The sequence below is a fragment of the Haematobia irritans genome, chromosome 4, assembly GCF_050003625.1.
Source record: "Haematobia irritans isolate KBUSLIRL chromosome 4, ASM5000362v1, whole genome shotgun sequence".
Lineage (NCBI taxonomy): Eukaryota > Metazoa > Arthropoda > Insecta > Diptera > Muscidae > Haematobia > Haematobia irritans.
This window is the reverse complement of record NC_134400.1, coordinates 12,024,977-12,043,974: the sequence shown is the minus strand read 5'-3', so window position 1 is coordinate 12,043,974 and position 18,998 is coordinate 12,024,977. Positions and strand designations below refer to the sequence as shown.

The 18,998-nt window shown below is 26.0% G+C and overlaps 1 protein-coding gene across 4 annotated transcripts in view; it reads left to right on the top strand.

The window, feature by feature from the left end:
* jim (zinc finger protein jim) overlaps window positions 1–18,998 on the top strand; it is an 89,408-nt gene that overhangs the window by 66,745 nt on the left and 3,665 nt on the right. The window contains exons 3-8 of one of the 4 annotated variants that reach the window (XM_075308338.1): window positions 415–503; window positions 11,666–12,771; window positions 14,822–15,641; window positions 16,376–16,561; window positions 16,635–16,921; window positions 16,985–17,086. In XM_075308338.1, coding sequence (XP_075164453.1) covers window positions 12,328–12,771; window positions 14,822–15,641; window positions 16,376–16,561; window positions 16,635–16,921; window positions 16,985–17,086 — 1,839 coding nt within the window. In that variant the 5' untranslated portion in view covers window positions 415–503; window positions 11,666–12,327. Of the gene's footprint in view, window positions 1–414; window positions 504–11,665; window positions 12,772–14,821; window positions 15,726–16,375; window positions 16,562–16,634; window positions 16,922–16,984; window positions 17,090–18,998 lie in introns of all 4 variants that reach the window. The other 3 variants (XM_075308337.1, XM_075308336.1, XM_075308335.1) reach the window with 3 other exon arrangements.

Genomic DNA, 18,998 nt, shown 5'->3' with positions numbered 1-18,998 from the left:
TTAAAATTTACTATAGAAATAAAATTTTGACAAAATGTTCTATAGAAATAAAATTTTGACTATATTTTCTAACGAAATAAAATTTTGACAGCATTTTCTATAGAAATAAAATTGTGAAAAAATTTCATTTCTTTAGGATATTTTAAATAAAACTATAAACAAAAAAATAAAATTAAATTAAATTAAATAAACGTAAAATATAATGGAGGGTATAAAAGATTCGACTTGGCCGCATATACTTGTTGATATTATCCATATTCTAGCGTGTCTTTTATTTGTACCGGCCGCTACTTTGTATTTCGAATACTTTGAAAGTATTCTGAAATTAGACAACTTTCTGGCTCTTTTACAAATTAGTTAAAAATAGTCACTTTTTTGCAAATGTTCATTCATTTTTTTTTGTTTTGTTTACAGAAGCAGAAATTATCGCTAAACAAATTTTTGGCTTCGAACTGCAAAATTTTCAATGAAGATCAAAATTGAATGGGTTTAAAAAGAAAGAGGTAAGTCTAAGCAAATTAGATTTAGTTCAAATGTAATTTAATTTAATTTTGTATAATTTAATTTTCATACGACGCCTCTCCTTATTTATTTCTTTTAATTTTAATTAACATCAACGGAGTGATGAATAGTATCTGAGCCTTGTCTTGAGATTTTTTAAGCTCTAAATTTCCATTCTATTGACAAAACAAAATAGCTTCCAATCTATATTCACTCGATCAGTTGTGGAACACATGGCCCTGCTTTAACTTTCTCGCCATTTAGTCGACAATCAGCATTTACGGGTGGCTGTTAATTTGTGAAATCACCCGTTATTCGTTTTGAGATATGATCTCGTTTTGTCGTCATCACTAAAAACAAATAAAAACAACAATATGAGAAAAAAGGCTAAATAAGCAATGAACATGGTTAAAATAATTTTTTGGCTTAAACATTTTTTTTTTGGTGAAAGTTACAAGCACTTGCCTGAATCTTCGAAGAGGGTTGAAGATTAAGGTTTTCTCAATGGATAGCCATAGTGTAGTAGCCTGGATTGTGTTTTTTTTTTATTTTTTGTAGGTTCACTGTTTATTTGGCAATTGTGAAACAACATTGCAGCTTGTGTATCCTGCAATCGAAAAAACCCACACTGTATGAAGTCCTCCATTTAGCAGCAGTGTCGTTAATTTTTTGGACTCCCCATTTTATTTCGCCTTTGGGTTGTCTAATGAATTTATCATGTTCGTTTCAATTTTGCAATGGTTTCTCTATAACATTAGCTATGTTTGGTTTTGTTTTTTTTTTGCTCATTTTGACCAATAAAAAGCGTTAATACTACTATTTTGATATGTTGGAAAAGATGGTAAAAACAACAGCAAAAAGACTGGTATATTTCCATTCACGACGATATCATGTCTGAACATTGCAACGCTCGAGCGATTCCACTAAATGTGGAGTTTGCCACATTCGTGTGGATATTAGGGATGCCATTAGAAAACAAGAGGGGATAAGATAAAATTATCAAATTTAATATAGAAATTAAATTTTGACAAAATTTTTTATAGAAATAAAATTTTGCAAAAATTTTCCATAGAAAAATTTTTATGCGAGAATTTTTTTAGAGAAATAAAATTTTGAGAAAATTTTATATAGAAATAAAATTTTGAGAAAATTTTATATAGAAATAAAATTTTTAGAAAATTTTCGAGAGAAATAAAAATTTGGCAACAATTTCTATAAAAATAAAGTTATAAACAATCTATAGAAATACAATTTTGACAAAATTTTCTATAAAAATAAAATTTTGACAAAATTTTATATAGAAATAATATTTTGACCAAAGTATCTATGAAAAAAAAATTTAGAGAAAAAAAATCTTGACAAAATTTTTAATTAAAATAAAATTGAGAAAATTTTATACAGAAATAAAATATTGACAAAAATTTCAAAGGAAATAAAATCTGGACAAAATTTTCTATAAAAAAAATTTTTTGAAAAAAATTTCTATAGAAATAAAATTGTGACAAAATTTTTTATAGAAATAAAAATTTGACTAAAGATTCTATAGAAATAAATTTTTGACAAAATTTTCTATAGAAATAAAATTTTAACGAAATTTCCAAGAGAAAAAAAATATTGACAAAATTTTCTACAAAAATAACATGTTGACAAGATTTTCTATGAAAATTAAATGTTGGCAGAATGTTCTATCGAAATAAAATTTTTACAAAATTTCTACAGAAATAAATTTTTGGAAAAGCTTCTATAGAAATAAACTTTTTAAAAAATATTCTCTAGAAATGAAATTATGTCCAAATTTTCGTTAGAACTAAAATATTGACAAAATTTTCCATAGAAATAAAATTTTCTCAAAATTTTCTATAGAAATAAAATTTTGAGAAAATTTTTTATAGAAATAAAATTTTGAGAAAATTTTTTATAGAAATAAAATTTTGAGAAAATTTTTTTATAGAAATAAAATGTTGACAAAATTTTCTATAGAAATAAAATTTTAACTAAATTTCCAAGAGAAACAAAATATTGACAAAATTTTCTATAGAAATAAAATTTTGACAAAATTTTCAATAAAAATAACATGTTGACAAAATTTTCTATGAAAATGAAAAGTTGACAGAATGTTCTATGGAAATTTTATTTTGACAAAATTTCTACAGAAATAAATTTTTGGAAAAGTTTCTATAGAAATAAACTTTTTAAAAAATATTCTCTAGAAATGAAACTATGTCCAAATTTTCGTTAGAACTAAAATATTGACAAAATTTTCCATAGAAATAAAATTTTCTCAAAATCTTCTATAGAAATAAAATTTTGACAAAATTTTCTATAGGAATAAAATTTTGACAAAATTTTGTATAGGAATAAAATTTTGAAATAAAAGTCTTCTGTTTTTTCGAGCTTGAGATCGGTATATATTTATGTATTATTTTCTTTCAATATTTCGCAATTTCTTTGAATTGCTTCTTCAGGAAATATGTATCTATAATAAGTATATTATAATAAATTAAATTAATAGTATAAACTATTGATAACAAACTTTTTTTATATTAAATACATTAACAACATAAATAATTAACATCTCAACATAACAAAAACAAAACAAAAACATAAAATAAAATTTTGACAAAATTTTCTATAGAAATAAAATTTTAACTAAATTTCCAAGAGAAATAAAAAATTTTCTATAGAAATAAAATTTTGAGAAAATTTTTTATAGAAATAAAATTTTGAGAAAATTTTTTATAGAAATAAAATTTTGACAAAATTTTCTATAGAAATAAAATATTAACTAAATTTCCAAGAGAAATAAAATATTGACAAAATTTGCTATAGAAATAAAATTTAGACAAAATTTTCTATAAAAATAACATGTTGACAAAATTTTCTATGAACATGAAAAGTTGACAGAATGTTCTATGGAAATTAAATTTTGACAAAATTTCCACAGAAATAAATTTTTGGAAAAGTTTCTATAGAAATAAACTTTTTAAAAAATATTCTCTAGAAATGAAATTATGTCCAAATTTTCGTTAGAACTAAAATATTGACAAAATTTTCCATAGAAATAAAATCTTCTCAAAATCTTCTATAGAAATAAAATTTTGAGAAAATTTTCTATAGAAATAAAATTTTGACAAAATTTTCTATAGGAATAAAATTATGACAAAATTTTCTATAGAAATAAAATTTTGACGAAATTTTCTATAGTAATAAAATTTTGACAAGATTTTCTATAGAAATAAAATTTTGATCAAAATTTCTATAGAAATAAAATTTTGATCAAAATTTCTATAGAAATAAAATTTTGACAAAATTTTCTATAGAAATAAGAGTATGACAAAAATTTCTATAGAAATAAAATTTTGACAAAATTTTCTATAGAAATAAGAGTATGACAAAAATTTCTATAGAAACAAAATTTTGAGAAAATTTTCTATAGGAATAAAATTTTGACAAGATTTTCTATAGAAATAAAATTTTGATCAAAATTTCTATAGAAATAAAATTTTGACAAAATTTTCTATAGAAATAAAATTCTGACAAAAATTTCTATAGAAATAAAATTTTGAGAAAATTTTCTATAGAAATAAAATTTGAGAAAATTTTCTATAGGAATAAAATTATGACAACATTTTCTATAGAAATAAAATTTTGACGAAATTTTCTATAGTAATAAAATTTTGACAAGATTTTCTATAGAAATAAAATTTTGACTAAATCTTCTATAGAAATAAAATTTTGACAAAATTTTCTATAGAAATAAAATTTTGACCAAAATTTTCTATAGAAATAAAAATTTGGCAAAATTTTCTATAAAAATAAAATTTTTACAAAATTGTATATAAAAATGAAATTGTACAAAATTTTCTATAAAAATAAAAAAAAATGTGATTGACATCTCTACTTGTTGTCTTAGCTATGTCTCTCAATCCACTACCTTGTTTAGGTTACACGTGAGTGCAAACTTTGATTTGTATACCTGCCACACGGTAAAAGTGGGTGGAGTTTTAGTTGATGTTAGTTTAGTGTTAATGGCAACACTGGTACATCATAGTGTGAACGACAACAATCACCAAGAATCTTCAAAGCAATGATGCTAGTTCGTTAAACATACCTATCATTTTCGCTCATAAAAGGTGCCGACGGATTTCTATGACCATTCGAGGTGCCGACAACATTTCATTGGCTTAGAAAAATCCAAGGCCAATTAAAAACGTGTTTCATATTAAATTACATTGAGATTAGATTGAGATTTGGCAGATACGTAATTTTGAATAAGAAACTTTTCGCTTAGAAGAAAAACGAATCCACCAAACAGTTTCACATCAACTGTAAAAGGTAATCCTAGTCAGCTGTTTGCGGATATTTTAAATTTCGTTTTTTTGCCCAAAAAATCGACGAAATACAAAACGAAATATTTTGTAATTGGAAAGATCTTTACGTATAAATCGGCAAGTTAGAAAAACTAAATTGACGGAACAAAATCATTTCTATTAAAAAAATGGAATAAACTAAAATATAATTGGATTAATTATTTTGGTCTTTATATCCAAATTAATTAAATTTTCTGTGCAATTTATTTTGTTTTGATTAAAAAATTAATTGAACAAATTAATTTTTATTGAACCAAGTGAGACTTTTATATTGTGCAAAAAAATCTCAATTGGATTTTGACAAAATTTTCTATAGAAATAAAATTTTGACAACATTTTCTAAAGAAATAAAATTTTGCAAAAATTTTTTATAGTAATGCAATTTTGACAAAATTTTCTATAAAAATAAAATTTAGACCATAATTTCTATAGAAATAAAATTTTGACAAAGTTTTCCATAGAAATAAAATTTGGCAAAGTTTTCCATAGAAATAAAAAAATATAGAAAATTTTTTAAAAATTTTATATCTATAGAAATTGGGGTCTAAATTTTATTTTTATAGAAATTTTTGTCAAAGTTTAATGTCCATAAAAATTCTCTCTAAATTTTATTCCATAGAAAATATTCTCAAAGTTTTATTACTATATATAAATGTTGTCAAAATTTTATTTCTATTCAAAATATTAATAAAATAAAAAAATAAATCTGTGCAATTGATTTTTATTTTTATTAAAAAAGTTATTTAATCAATTATTTAAAAAAAAAATATAATTATAAATATATAAAAATATTAAGTCTATGCAATTGATTTTTGTTTTGTTCAAATTTAATATATTTTTTTTTAATAATACTTTTTTTAATAAATACTTCCAAATCATTTTTTTATATATTTATTCAAATCTAATTACTATTTTATTGAACATTCGATTCGCCTTGAAATGTCAATAAAAGTATCACAAATTTCTTATATTATTGCCGACAAATTACCCAAAAAATAATTGGATCAATTAATTTGGTAAATTGATTTATTTTTGTATTAAAAAATTTATGTAATCAATTAATTTTTTAATTGAATATTTTTTTCATTGATCTGAATGGTTTTTTTTTGTATATATTTATTTAAATCCAATTAGAATTTTATGGAACATGCGATTCTCGTTGAAACGTCAATAAAACTATCACAAATGTCTGATAAAATTTTATCGAAATTTAATAAATTAAAATAAAATATGATTAATTTCGGGACTAAATCCAAATAAAAATAAATTGAATCAATTAATTTTAAAATTAATTTAAAACATCTATTCTGTGCAATTATTGTTATTAAAAATTAATTTCATCGATTTTTTTTTTTATAATTATAATTATTAATTATTATAATTATCAATTATTTTCTAAAATAATTAAATTTTATTGATCCCAATGAGTTTTTTTTTTATTTTTTCAAATCCAATTTAGATTTTAATTGAGCTTTCGATTCCCCTTGAAATGTCAATAAATTTACCACAAACTCCTGATACATTTTTATTTAAGTCTCAAAAAATTCTAAAATAACTTCTCTTAATATTTTCTGCCAACAAGCAGAAGAAATTCTCCACGTATAGCCTTCGCGAGATTTTAATGTCTCTATCCCACTGACCAAATCAAACCCTATGAGGGTTAACCACCATAGCAAATCACTTGAAATAGCAGTCAGTCATTCGTTTAATATTCCTCCGGCCACAAAATACTTCACATTAAGAACATTCTCCTCAATTTATATTCACTTTATATTCATGAGGGGGATAAGATCACCTTCAATAACAGCAGAGTATATCAAATCGATTGCAGAGATTCATTTGCAAAAAAAAACACCAAAAAAAAAACGAAAAAAGCCATAAGAAACAAAAGCAACAACAACAGCAGTATAGAAATCGACATCCATATCGTAGCACCAAGATTGGCCACAATGCCAACAATTAATTCCACCCGTTTCCAATGCCACGACTGAAGCGAAACAAAGTCATGATCATCTGTTATTCGGTCCCTGTTACCCTTCTGAACCTCTCCTTCAATTGCTCAACTCAACTCTGTGGCATTTTTGTGTAGAGCTAATTTTGAATTTTGTATTTTAAGGAGTGCCATCATGCCACAAGACATGTCTTAACTGGAATATGAATAAGAAATTCTTAACTCCTATCTGCCGGGGTCCACTAGGTAGGATACAGTGAAAAAAGTATGGATTTTAAAATGTTTTATAAAATAATAATGATAGGATAAATTTAAATGATAAGCCAAGGGTATGAGATTGAACATTATGCACAATATTATTTATATAGAAATATTTTGCACAATTTTATTTCTATAGGAAAATTTTGCAAAATTTTATTTGCATACAAAATTTTTGCGAAAGTTTATTTCTATAGAAAATGTTCTCAAAATTTTATTTATATACGAAAATTATATTTCTCTAGGAAATTTTGTCAAAATTTTATTTATATAGGAAATTTTGTCAACATTTTTTTTTATAGAAAATTTTTTAAAAATTTTATTTCTATAGAAAATTTTGTCAAAATGTTATATCTGTAGAAAATTTTGTCAAAACTTAATTTTTATAGAAAATTTTGTCAAAATTTTATTTCTATAGAAAATTTTGTCAAATAAAATATTTTTGTCAAAATTTTATTTCTTAGAAGATTTTGTCAAATTTTTATATCTCTAAAAAATTTTGTCAAAATTTTATTTCTATAGGAAATTTTCTAAAATTTTATGTCTATTAGAATTTTTAGCAACATTTTATTCTTATAGAAAATTTTGTCAGAATTTTATTTGTATAGAAAATTTTATTTCTATGGAACATTTTCTGAAAATTTAATTTCAATAGAACATTTTCTCAAAATTTTATTTTTATAGAAAATTTTTTCAAAAAACTATTTGTGTAGAAAATTTTATCAAAAATCTATGTCTAAAGAAAATTTTGTCAAAACTTTATTTCTGTAGAAAATTTTGTCAAAATTTTACTTTTATAGAAAATTTTTACAAAATTTTATTTCTATAAAAAATTTTTGCAAAATTGTATTTCTATAGAAAATTTTTGCAAAATTTTATTTCTATAGAAAATTAGAATTAAGTCTCACTTTTAGAGGTTTATTTTGCAAAATCTACCAAAACATAAAGAATTTGATCAATCTACCAAACAGAAAAAATCTATAAATTTTGGTAGAATTCTACCAACTGTGGCAACCTATGGATCTTAGAGCAATGTTGAAAGGTAAAAATCCCTATAAATAGTTACAGGAAATTTAAATATGAACTCCAATTCGATTTCTGTCTCAGATGATGATCAGCTATTAGCCAGTGGCTCTTTCTTGTATCCACAAAGAGTTAACTTCGCATTTAAACAATATTTATATTTTTTTAGTGTACTTATGAGATTTTTAACCAAGCTGGGGAAGTCTCTTTTCTTCTACACCTTCAATAACACATGCTTAGCGATATGATAGTGTGGATTATATTTTTAATATTTTTTTATTGGTAATGCGGAATCAAGGTTTGTTATGTCCCATTTTTTGCTTCGTTCCATTTTGCATTGTATATAAGATTTTCCGTGATGTGGTTATGCATCCTACATTATAGATTGTAGCATACAAATTATACAATACGATATGTAACATATACACACAAGACCTTAAGCTAGCTTTCAATCACATGCTTCCAAATGCTTCAAAATTTTCTTACTATGAAAATTTTCTCAACATTTTATTTGTATAGAAAATATTGACAAAATCTTATTTTTTATAATTCTGTCAAAATTTTATTTCTATACAAAATTTTGTCAAAATTTTATTTCTATAGCAAATTCTGTTAAAATTTTATTTCTGTAGAAAATTGTTGCAAAATTTTATTTCTATGGCAAAATTTTCCAAAATTTTATTTCTATAGAAAATTTAGTCAAAATTTTATTTCTATAGAAAATTTAGTCAAAATATTATTTCTATAGAAAATTTTGTCGGAATTTTATTTCTATAGAAAATTTTTGCAAAATTTTGTTTCTATAGAAACTTTTTATCAAAATTATATTTCTAAAGAATATTTTGTCAAAATTTTACTTCTATAGAAAATTTTTGCAAAGTTTTGTCTCTATAGAAAATTTTTGGATAATTTTATTTCTATAGAAAATTTGTGGACAATTCTATTTCTATAGAAAATTTTTGGATAATTTTATTTCTATAGAAAATTTTGTCAAAATTTTATTTCTTTAGAAAATTTTTGCAAAATTTTATTTCTTTAGAACATTTTTGCAAAATTTTATTTCTATGGAAAAATTTTCCAAAATTTTATTTCTATAGAAAATTTAGTCAAAATAGGGAGCCACCATGGTACAATGGTTAGCATGCCCACCTTGCATACACAAGGTCGTGGGTTCGATTCCTGCTTCGACCGAACACCAAAAAGTTGTTCATCGGTGGATTATCCCACCTCAGTAATGCTGGTGACATTTCTGAGGATTTTAAAGCTTCTCTAAGTGGTTTCACTGCAATGTGGAACGCCGTTCGGACTCGGCTATAAAAAGGAGGTCCCTTGTCATTGAGCTTAACATGGAATCGGGCAGCACTCAATAGAAAATTTTTTAAAAATTCTATTACTATAGAAAATTTTTTCAAAATTTTATTTCTTTAGAAAAATTTTTTAAAATTTTATTTTTATAGAAAAGTTTTGCAAATGTTTGTTTCTATAGAAATTTTTTGAAAAATTTTATTTCTATAGAAAATAGGATACATTAATTTCGACTTGTTCCAACTGATTGGCTTTGTGGTATCGCAATTGGCTATGTGGTATCGCAATGGACTGAATAGTCTAAGTGAGCCTGATACATTGGGCTGCGACCTAACATGGAATCGGGCAGCACTCAGTGATAAGAGAGAAGTTCACCAATGTGGTATCGCAATGGACTGAATAGTCTAAGTGAGCCTGATACATCGGGCTGCGACCTAACCTAACCTAGTCAAAATTGTATTTCTAAAGAAAATTTTGTTAAAATTTTTTTTCTATAGAAAATTTTTGCAAAATTTTGTTTCTATAGAAAATTTTTCAATAATTTTATTTCTATTGAAATTTTTGGAAAATTTTATTTCTATAGAAAATTTTTGTCAAAATGTTATTTCTATAGAAAATTTTGTCAAAATTTTATTTCTTTAGAAAAATTTTGCAAAATTTTATTTTTATAGAAAATTTTTGCAAGTGTTTGTTTCTATAGAAACTTTTTGTCAAAATTGTATTTCTAAAGAAAAGTTTGTCAAAATGTTGATAGTTTATGCAGGGCATGTGGAGAGGACGAAGAGACACTTGAACATTATCTGTGTCACTGCCCGGCATTTAGAAGATACAGATCCCAACATTTGGGAGTCGAAAACATTCCAAATTTAAACCGATTGAAGGGAGTAAAATGGAAACAAATTAAGGAATTCGTCGAAAGCACAGAACTCTTAAAATAAGCATGGGGTTATAATTATAAACTAGATCGCACAACAAGCCGATTTCTGGCTTAGGTGTATGTCATATGACATGAGACGGAGTAATCCGACTCCTCTTTTCAACCTAACCTATCCTAACCTTGTCAAAATGTTGATTCTATAGAAAATTTTTGCAAAATTTTATTTCTATAGAAAATTTTTGGAAAATTTTATTTCTATAGAAAATTTTTGGAAAATTTTATTTCTATAGAAAATTTTTGTCAAAATTTTATTTCTATAGAAAATTGTGTCAAAATTTTATTTCTTTTGAATTTTTTTGCAAAATTTTATTTCTGTAGAAAATAGGATAAATTAATTTCGACTTGTTCCAACTGATTGGCTTTGTTACTTATTGCCTTTTGTCTTTATCTTGAAGATTTTGGCAATTTCATTTGCCAAGTGCTTTCGTTTTTATTTGAATTTGAATTTTTTTTGTTTTCAATATTGTATTAAGTGGTCGGACAGATTTTTATTGTTGATTCTCTATGATGTCATCTTGCATCTGCTATCATCATTAAGCTTACAATAATGAATGAGAGATTTGATTTAATTGTTAAATGAAATTCGGTTACTTAAGCGGAACATATTCGGCTGAACATAAAATTATGTTGCCTCACTGAATGCCCTAAAATGGGAAATTCCTCAAATTTTTCTTATACTTAATATCCTTGTAAAAAAATATTTTTAAAGTGAATACAAGAACAGCATGTCATGTTTAGCAATTTGGCTAATTTTAATCCTTACCAGACTTTCTCAAATGGTCCAAGTGGAAATGTCCATCGCCCATGTCCATTTTGTTTTTAGTTATATTACGAAATTAATTGAATCTAAAATCCCCGTCCAAAAAAGCATGTTTGAGATGATCATATTTCTTCTCTGCGTGCTGAATAGTTATTTTATTTTCTGCCACACAAATGAAGCCACTGAGGGTTAATTTTCTAAATAGCTTCTTTAAGCCGTCCATGAAGTTCTGGACTTTTTGTTGTTATTATCTTGCTATGCTATTATTTTATTCGTTGAATGCATTTTGCATACTAAAATGGATTTTTACCATTTTACCTAGTAATAACCTTGAAGAGTTCAGAAATTTTAATGAAATCATTGTATAGAAATAAATGTGAGAAAGTACAAAAAAAATGGAAAAGGATGTAGAAAATCTAAAAGTAGAATTCAAATAATTTTAGTGATTTATTTATTTATACATTATTAAGTTACAATAAAAATTAATAAATTTTAGTGATTTTAAATGGCATAAAAAAATTGAAACTCATATACGTTTTTATCTTTCTTCTTAATTTCAGCTTATCTCAAAGGAACAACAAATATTACAGCAATTGATTGATTAATTGAGAGAATTGAACCTATACACACCCAAACACTTGGCATAAGAAGAGGAGTTTTAAATAAAAAACAAAATCCCTTTTTGGAAAAAACAGAAATTTTTTGACATAATTTTCTTTAACCAAAAACAAAAAACAACTAATAAAACGAAAAATAATATTAAAACCTAAGAAGAAAGGAAATAATAAAACCACTAAAACCCAAGTAAATTTATTAAAAGAGCAACAACAACATTCAAACCCCTTAAAAAGAGAAGAGGAAAACCCACAAATATTTTCTACATCTATAGAAAACCAAACAGCAAGAAAATAGAGCGAATCTAGCGAAGAAAAGAGAGCGAGAGAGAAAGAGAGGGTTATTCACAGAGCTAGATTTATTACCATCAACATTATGAATATTACCAGTTATCACTAAATCTCTCCCTTTGGGGGAGAGTTTTAGAGAGAGCGAGAGAGAGAGAGAGAAAGCGCAAAGTGAGCACAAGAAAAAGTCTTAGCTTATTTACACAAAGTGTTCACACACTGAACACTGTCTCCATCATATAGCTACGACATAAACCAAAACAGCAACAAAACATAGCTAGCCATTAAGGCACTGTAAACACTTTACCTTTGCAAATACAATGGCCATAAATTTCTCTGCCTCGTTTGCGGCCTGCATAGCGGCTGGCCTTAAAGTGCCGCGACAAATTATGTATTGCATTACCCAAGATACGGGTCAGCCCTATGTTCTTTATAAGGATTCACAGGAAGCTGAACGTAATGCTGCCGCCATAGGCGGAACACCAACACAATGGGGCACTGAAATGTATCCCGGTATACAGCAACAGCATTTAAGCGCACAACAACAGAATGCCATTACGGCAAATGGTCAAGCGGCTGCATCAAATGGACCTACATCCCACTCACCCAATGGTGATCATCATGGTCGTGAAAATGGTGGCGACGGTGGTGGTGGTGCGGCGGGGGGTGTAAGGCAACAGGGTTCGCCATCTACCAGCCCCTATCCGCCGCAACAGCAGCAGCGTACAAATGGAGCAAATGATGATGATGTCAATATGAATCAGGTAAGTGAGAGAGAGAAAGAGAAGAAAATTTGCAAATGAGTAAAAACAAAATTCCCCAGTAAATCGATTGCCAACAGCAATATTCCCGGATAGGGGATACGGTTGATACTACTGCAAAAAATAATCTACCATAATTTGAAGAAAATTTTAAAACAAATCTATCAAATTTAAAAAATCTTATTTTGAAGTTTTGTGGTTAATAAGAATTTTCTCAAAAATTTTATATCTATAGAAAATTTTCTCTACATTTTATTGTTATAGAAAAATTTCTCAAAAATTTATTTCTATAGGAAATTTTATCAAAATTTTATTGCAACAGAAAATTATGTCAAAACTTTATTTCTATAGAAACTCTTTTAAAATTTCATTTCTGTAGAAAATTTTCCTAAATTTTTTGTTCTATGGAAATTTTGTCAAAAGTTTTGTTTTTTATATAAAATGTTCTCAAAAATTTATTTCTAGAAGAACATTTTGTTAAAATATTATTTCTATAGAATATTTTGTCAACATTTGATTGGTATAGAAAATTTTACTTCTATATAAAATTTTCTGAAAATTTTATTTCTATATAAAATTTTTCAGAAAACTTTATTTCTATAGAAAATTTTCTGAAAATTTTATTTCTATAGAAAATTTTCTGACAATTTTATTTCTTTAGAAAACTTTCTCAACATTTTACTTCTATAGAAAATTTTGACAAAATTTTATTTCTATGGAAAGTTTTGTCAAAATTTTATTTCTACAGAAAATTTGGTCAAAATTTTATTGCTGTAGAAAATTTTCCAACATTTTATTTCTATATTAAATTTTTGTCAAAATTTTATTTCTATGGAAAATTTTATCAAAATTTTACTTCTATAGAAAAGTTCGTCAAAATTTTATTTCTTTAGAAAATTTTGTCAAAATTTTATTTTTATAGAAAATATTGATAAAATTTTATTTCTATAGAATATTTTCTCAACATTTTATTTTTATAGGAAATGTTGTCAAAGTTTTAGTTCTATAGAAAATTTTCTCAAAATTTTTGGTTCTATATAAGATTTTCTCAAAATTTTTTGTTCTATAGAAAAATATCACAAAATTTTATTTCTACAGAAATTTTCTAAACAATTATTTCTTTAGAAAATTTTCCTAAAACCTTATTTCCATAGAAATATTGTCAAAATTTTATTTCTATACAAAGTTGTATTTCTACAGAAAATTTTTGGAAAATTTTATTTTTATAAAATATTTTGTCAAAATTTTATTTCTATGAAAAATTTTGTCAAAATTTTATTTCTGTAGAAGTTGTTCTTATTAGTTTATTTCTAAATTATATTTCTAAAGAAAATTTTAGTTCTCTAGAAAATTTTCTCAAAGTTTTAATGCAATAAAAAATGTTGCCAACATTTTTTTCTATAGAAAATTTTGGCAAATTACAGAAAATTTTTGGAAATTTTTAATATTATATTATTTCTATAAAAAAATGTTGTCAAAATTTTATTTCTATAGATTTGTTTCTTGCTAGTTTATTTATAAATTATATTTCTATAGAAAATTTTAGTTCTCTAGAAAATTTTCTCAAAGTTGTAATGCAATAAAAAATTTTGCCAAATTTTTTTTATAGAAAATTTTGTCAAAATTTTGCCAAAATTTTTTTCTATGGAAAATTTTGTCAAAATTTTATTTCTATAGAAAATTGTGTCAAAATTGTAGAAACATTTTGTCAAAATTTTATTTCTATAGAGAATTTTGTCAAAATTATATTTCTATACAAAATATTGTCAAAATTTTAATTTCTATAGAAAAGTTTGTCAAAATTTTATTTCTCTAGATAATTTTCTCAAAATTTTATTTGTATGGAAAGTTTTGTCAAAATTTTATTTGTGTAGACAATTTTGTTTAAATATTATTTCTATAGAAAATTTGTTAGAATAGCTAAGACAAACATTTATGATTTCCTGGATTATATTTGTCCATACGGACAAACCTTTCCATATCTTTTATATTTCTTTTCTTTATCACTATTAGCTAATCTTAATTTTCTTGCTTTCCATCCACTCCATACTAGGTTAATGGACTTCAAAGTCAACAACCAAATGCAAATCCACAATCAAATCCAAACCAAAGCTCTAATGATCCCCAGCAACAACATCAGCAGCAGCAACAGCAGCAGCAACAACAGAATGCCAATACAGCCCCTCCGTCAGACAATAATCCGGCGGGGAATAATCCACAGCATGTACAACAGAATGGTCAGGCAAATGATCATGCAACAGGATTTCCTGGTTCACAAAATGGTGAACTCTCCAGCTATTATGCCCCACGACATCCCGCTGCCCAGGCAGGTCTGATGGCTCCGCCTGGTTTCCCACCTTTACATTATCTCAATAAACCAGTGTTGCCTGGTTTAAATGGTTCCATGGATCAAGGATCAGCCAATGGTCCCACCAATGGTCTGGAGGGATATGCATTGCCCGAACTGTTACCGGGTCAAAATGGATCGGCAAATGGTAGCAATCAACAGAATGGTCCAGGTCACAATTCCACAACGCCCAATGGATCAGGCGGTCGACATCCTTCTTCAGGTGGCAATAATAACTCCTCTGGCAGTCACAAACCTCCCAAGCCTCACAGCGATTTAAGGCTTTTCAAGTGTCTGACATGTGGCAAAGATTTCAAGCAAAAAAGTACACTGCTCCAGCACGATCGCATACACACGGATGCTAGACCTTATCCCTGCTCGGAATGTGGCAAACGTTTCCGTCAACAGTCCCATCTGACACAACATCTACGCATTCATGCCAACGAGAAGCCATTCACCTGCGGCTATTGTAATCGAGGCTTTCGCCAGAGGGCGATACTCAATCAGCATGTTCGCATCCATTCGGGTGAGAAGCCCTTTGCGTGTCCCGAGTGCGGCAAGCACTTTCGCCAGAAGGCCATCCTTAATCAACATGTGCGAACCCACCAAGGCGAGCGACAGTTCTTGAATAAATTCCAAAAAACCAAAAAGAAAACCAAACAAAAAATTAGAACAGATTGAGATCTCATCGAGAGTTACAGTTTAGGGCAAACTTTCGGCCTACCAATCAAAATTCTACTTTAAAATTTGGAAAAAAAATATTACAAACTCTTATCTACTCATAGTCTCAACCCAAAAAATTAAAATTTTTGAGTGTGAAGCACTTTGTTATCAAGGAATTGGCTGATTTTCCAATAATGGCTTTAGAGGATGGCTTAGCAAAAATAAATGCTCGTTCGTTCGCCCCCTCATAAATTTTGGTTTCAATTCAAGTCAATTTCACAATTTTCAAAATTTCTTTGATTGACATCGGAACGCACACCTTTAAGGTCATTATGTTGGAAAGTCGTGTTTAGTTAAGCAAACCATCTGGCAAAACTTTTCAAAATTCTTTTATTAACTGTAAGTCTCTCAATACCTACTATTCTATCAAAAAAATACCAACAAAAAAAATCTGGAAAGTGCTGAAGCACTTTGCCGGCTCTTTTTCACCTCACATTCCCCGTAGCCCGTAGCTTAGTCACATATAAATGTTCCCTCTATGTTTTTAGCAGCAACAGATGCTAACATGCGATTTTTCTCTTTACCTTTCCTCTGTAGATGTTTCACCGCATCTGATATTCAAAAATGGACCACATCCAACACTATGGCCACAGGATGTACCCTATCCGGGAGATGAGACTGATACGAAAAATGGTATTGCCGGTGATGGCTATAATGATGAGGATTCTCAAAATGGCCAAGATGGCGGAATACATTATCCTGCTTACTTTAAGGATGGTAAGGGTAAGTGGTGCTCTGTCAAGTACTAATTTCCCTGAGGCTAAATCGTTTGATATTAACCGGATTGCATTTTCAGGTCAGAAAATTCTACCGGATGTTCTGTCACATATTGGTATCCGTCCGGCTAATATGCCTCTATATGTCCGTTGCCCCATTTGTGATAAGGAATTCAAACAGAAGACCACACTGCTGCAGCATGGTTGCATACATATCGAATCGCGTCCATATCCTTGTCCGGAATGCGGTAAACGTTTCCGCCAGCAATCACATTTAACGCAACATTTACGCATTCATACGAATGAGAAACCATTTGGTTGTTTGTATTGTCCGCGATTCTTCCGTCAGAGGACCATTTTAAATCAGGTGAGAATATTACAAAAAAGTTTTCTTATCATAACTAAGCTCTGATCTTTCTTTATTTCACAGCACGTTCGCATCCATACCGGAGAGAAGCCTTATAAATGTGGCCAATGTGGCAAGGATTTCCGTCAAAAGGCCATTTTGGATCAGCACACAAGAACGCACCAGGTAGTGGTATAATATAAGGTTATAGAATCCTTGGAAGAAATTGTCAAAACTTTCTATAGAAATACAAATTTTGCATACATTTTCCATAGGAATAAAATTTTGGCAAAATTTTCTATAGAAAAAAAAAAGTTGTCAAAATTTTCTATAGAAATAAAATATTGACAAAATTATTTATAGAAATAAAATTTTGCAAAAATTTTCTATTGAAATAAAATTTTGAAAAATTTTCTATAGAAATAAAATTTTGCAAAAATTTTCTATAGAAATAAAATTTTGCAACCATTTTCTCTGTAAATAAAATTTTGACAAAATTTTCAATAGAGAAAAAATTTTGCCAAAAAATTGTAACAAATACAATTTTACAAAAATTTTCCTTAGAAATAAATAAGTGGCAAAATCTTCTATTGAAATAAAATTTTGACAAAATTTGTATAGAAATATTTTCGGAGGGTTCAAGTGTTGTTTATAGTTGGGTTTAATAAACTGCCTGAATTTATTCTGATAATTGGTTGATAGTTTTGCTGCAAGTAGAGGATGCTGATGAGGAATGTGAAAATTTTCTATAGAAATAAAATTTTGCAAAATATTTCTATAAAAAATAAAATTTTGACCAAATATCCTATAGAAATAAAATTTTGACAAAATTTTCTATAAAATAAAATTTTGACAAAAATTTTCCTCAGAAATAAAATTTTGACAAAATGATTTTTAAAAATAAAATCTTGACAAAATACTTTTTCGAAATAAAATTTTGACAAAATTTCCCTTAGAAAATTTTGACAAAACTGACAAAATTTTCTATAGAAATAAAATATTGACAAACTTTTCTATGGAAACAAAATTTTGAAGAAATTTTCTATAGAAATAGAAATCTGATAAAACTTTCTATAGAAATAGAAATCTTACAATCTATAGAAATAAAATTTTGACAAAATTTTCTATAGAAATAAAATTGTGAGAATTTTTTTAGAAATAAAATTTTTACTACATTTCTATAGAAATAACATTAAATTAAAATTTCTGTAGAAATAAAATTTTGACCAAATTTTTATAGAAATAAAATTTTAACAAAATTTCTATAGAAATAAAATGTTAACAAAACTTTCTATAGAAATAACAGTCACACAGTTTTCTTTAGAAATAAAATTTTGCAAAATTTTTCTATAGTAATAAAATTTTGACCAAATTTTCTATAGAAAGAACATTTTTACAAAATTTTCTATAAAAATAAAATTTTTTACATTTTTTTATAGAAATGAAATTTTGATAAATTTTTCTATAGAAATGAAATTTTGATAAATTTTCTATAGAAATAAAATTTTGACAAACTTTTCTATAGAAATAAAATTTTGCAAAAATGTTCTATAGTAATAAAATTTTGCAAAAATTTTCTATAGAAATAAAATTTTGGCAAAATTTTTCTATAGAAATAAAATTTTGACAAAATTTTGTATAGCAATACAATTTTACAAAAATTTTCTATAGTAATAAAATTTTGGAAAAATTTTCTATAGAAATTAATATTTTACAAAAAAATTTTATAGAAATATAACAGTGACAAAATTTTCTATAGAAATAAAACAGTGACAAAATTTTCTATAAAACTAAAATTTTGACAACATTTTCTATAGAAATAAAAGTTTTACAAAATTTTGTATAGAAATAAAATTTTGACAAAATAGAATAGAAATAAAATTTTGACAAAATTTTCTAAAGAAATAAAATTTTGCAAAATTTTCTATAGAAATAAAATTTTGGCAAAATTTTTCTAAAGAAATAAAATTTTGACAAAATAGAATAGAAATAAAATTTTGACAAAATTTTCTATAGAAATAAAATTGTGCAAAATTTTCTAAAGAAATAAAATTTTGGCAAAATTTTTCTATAGATATAAAATTTTGACAAAATTTTG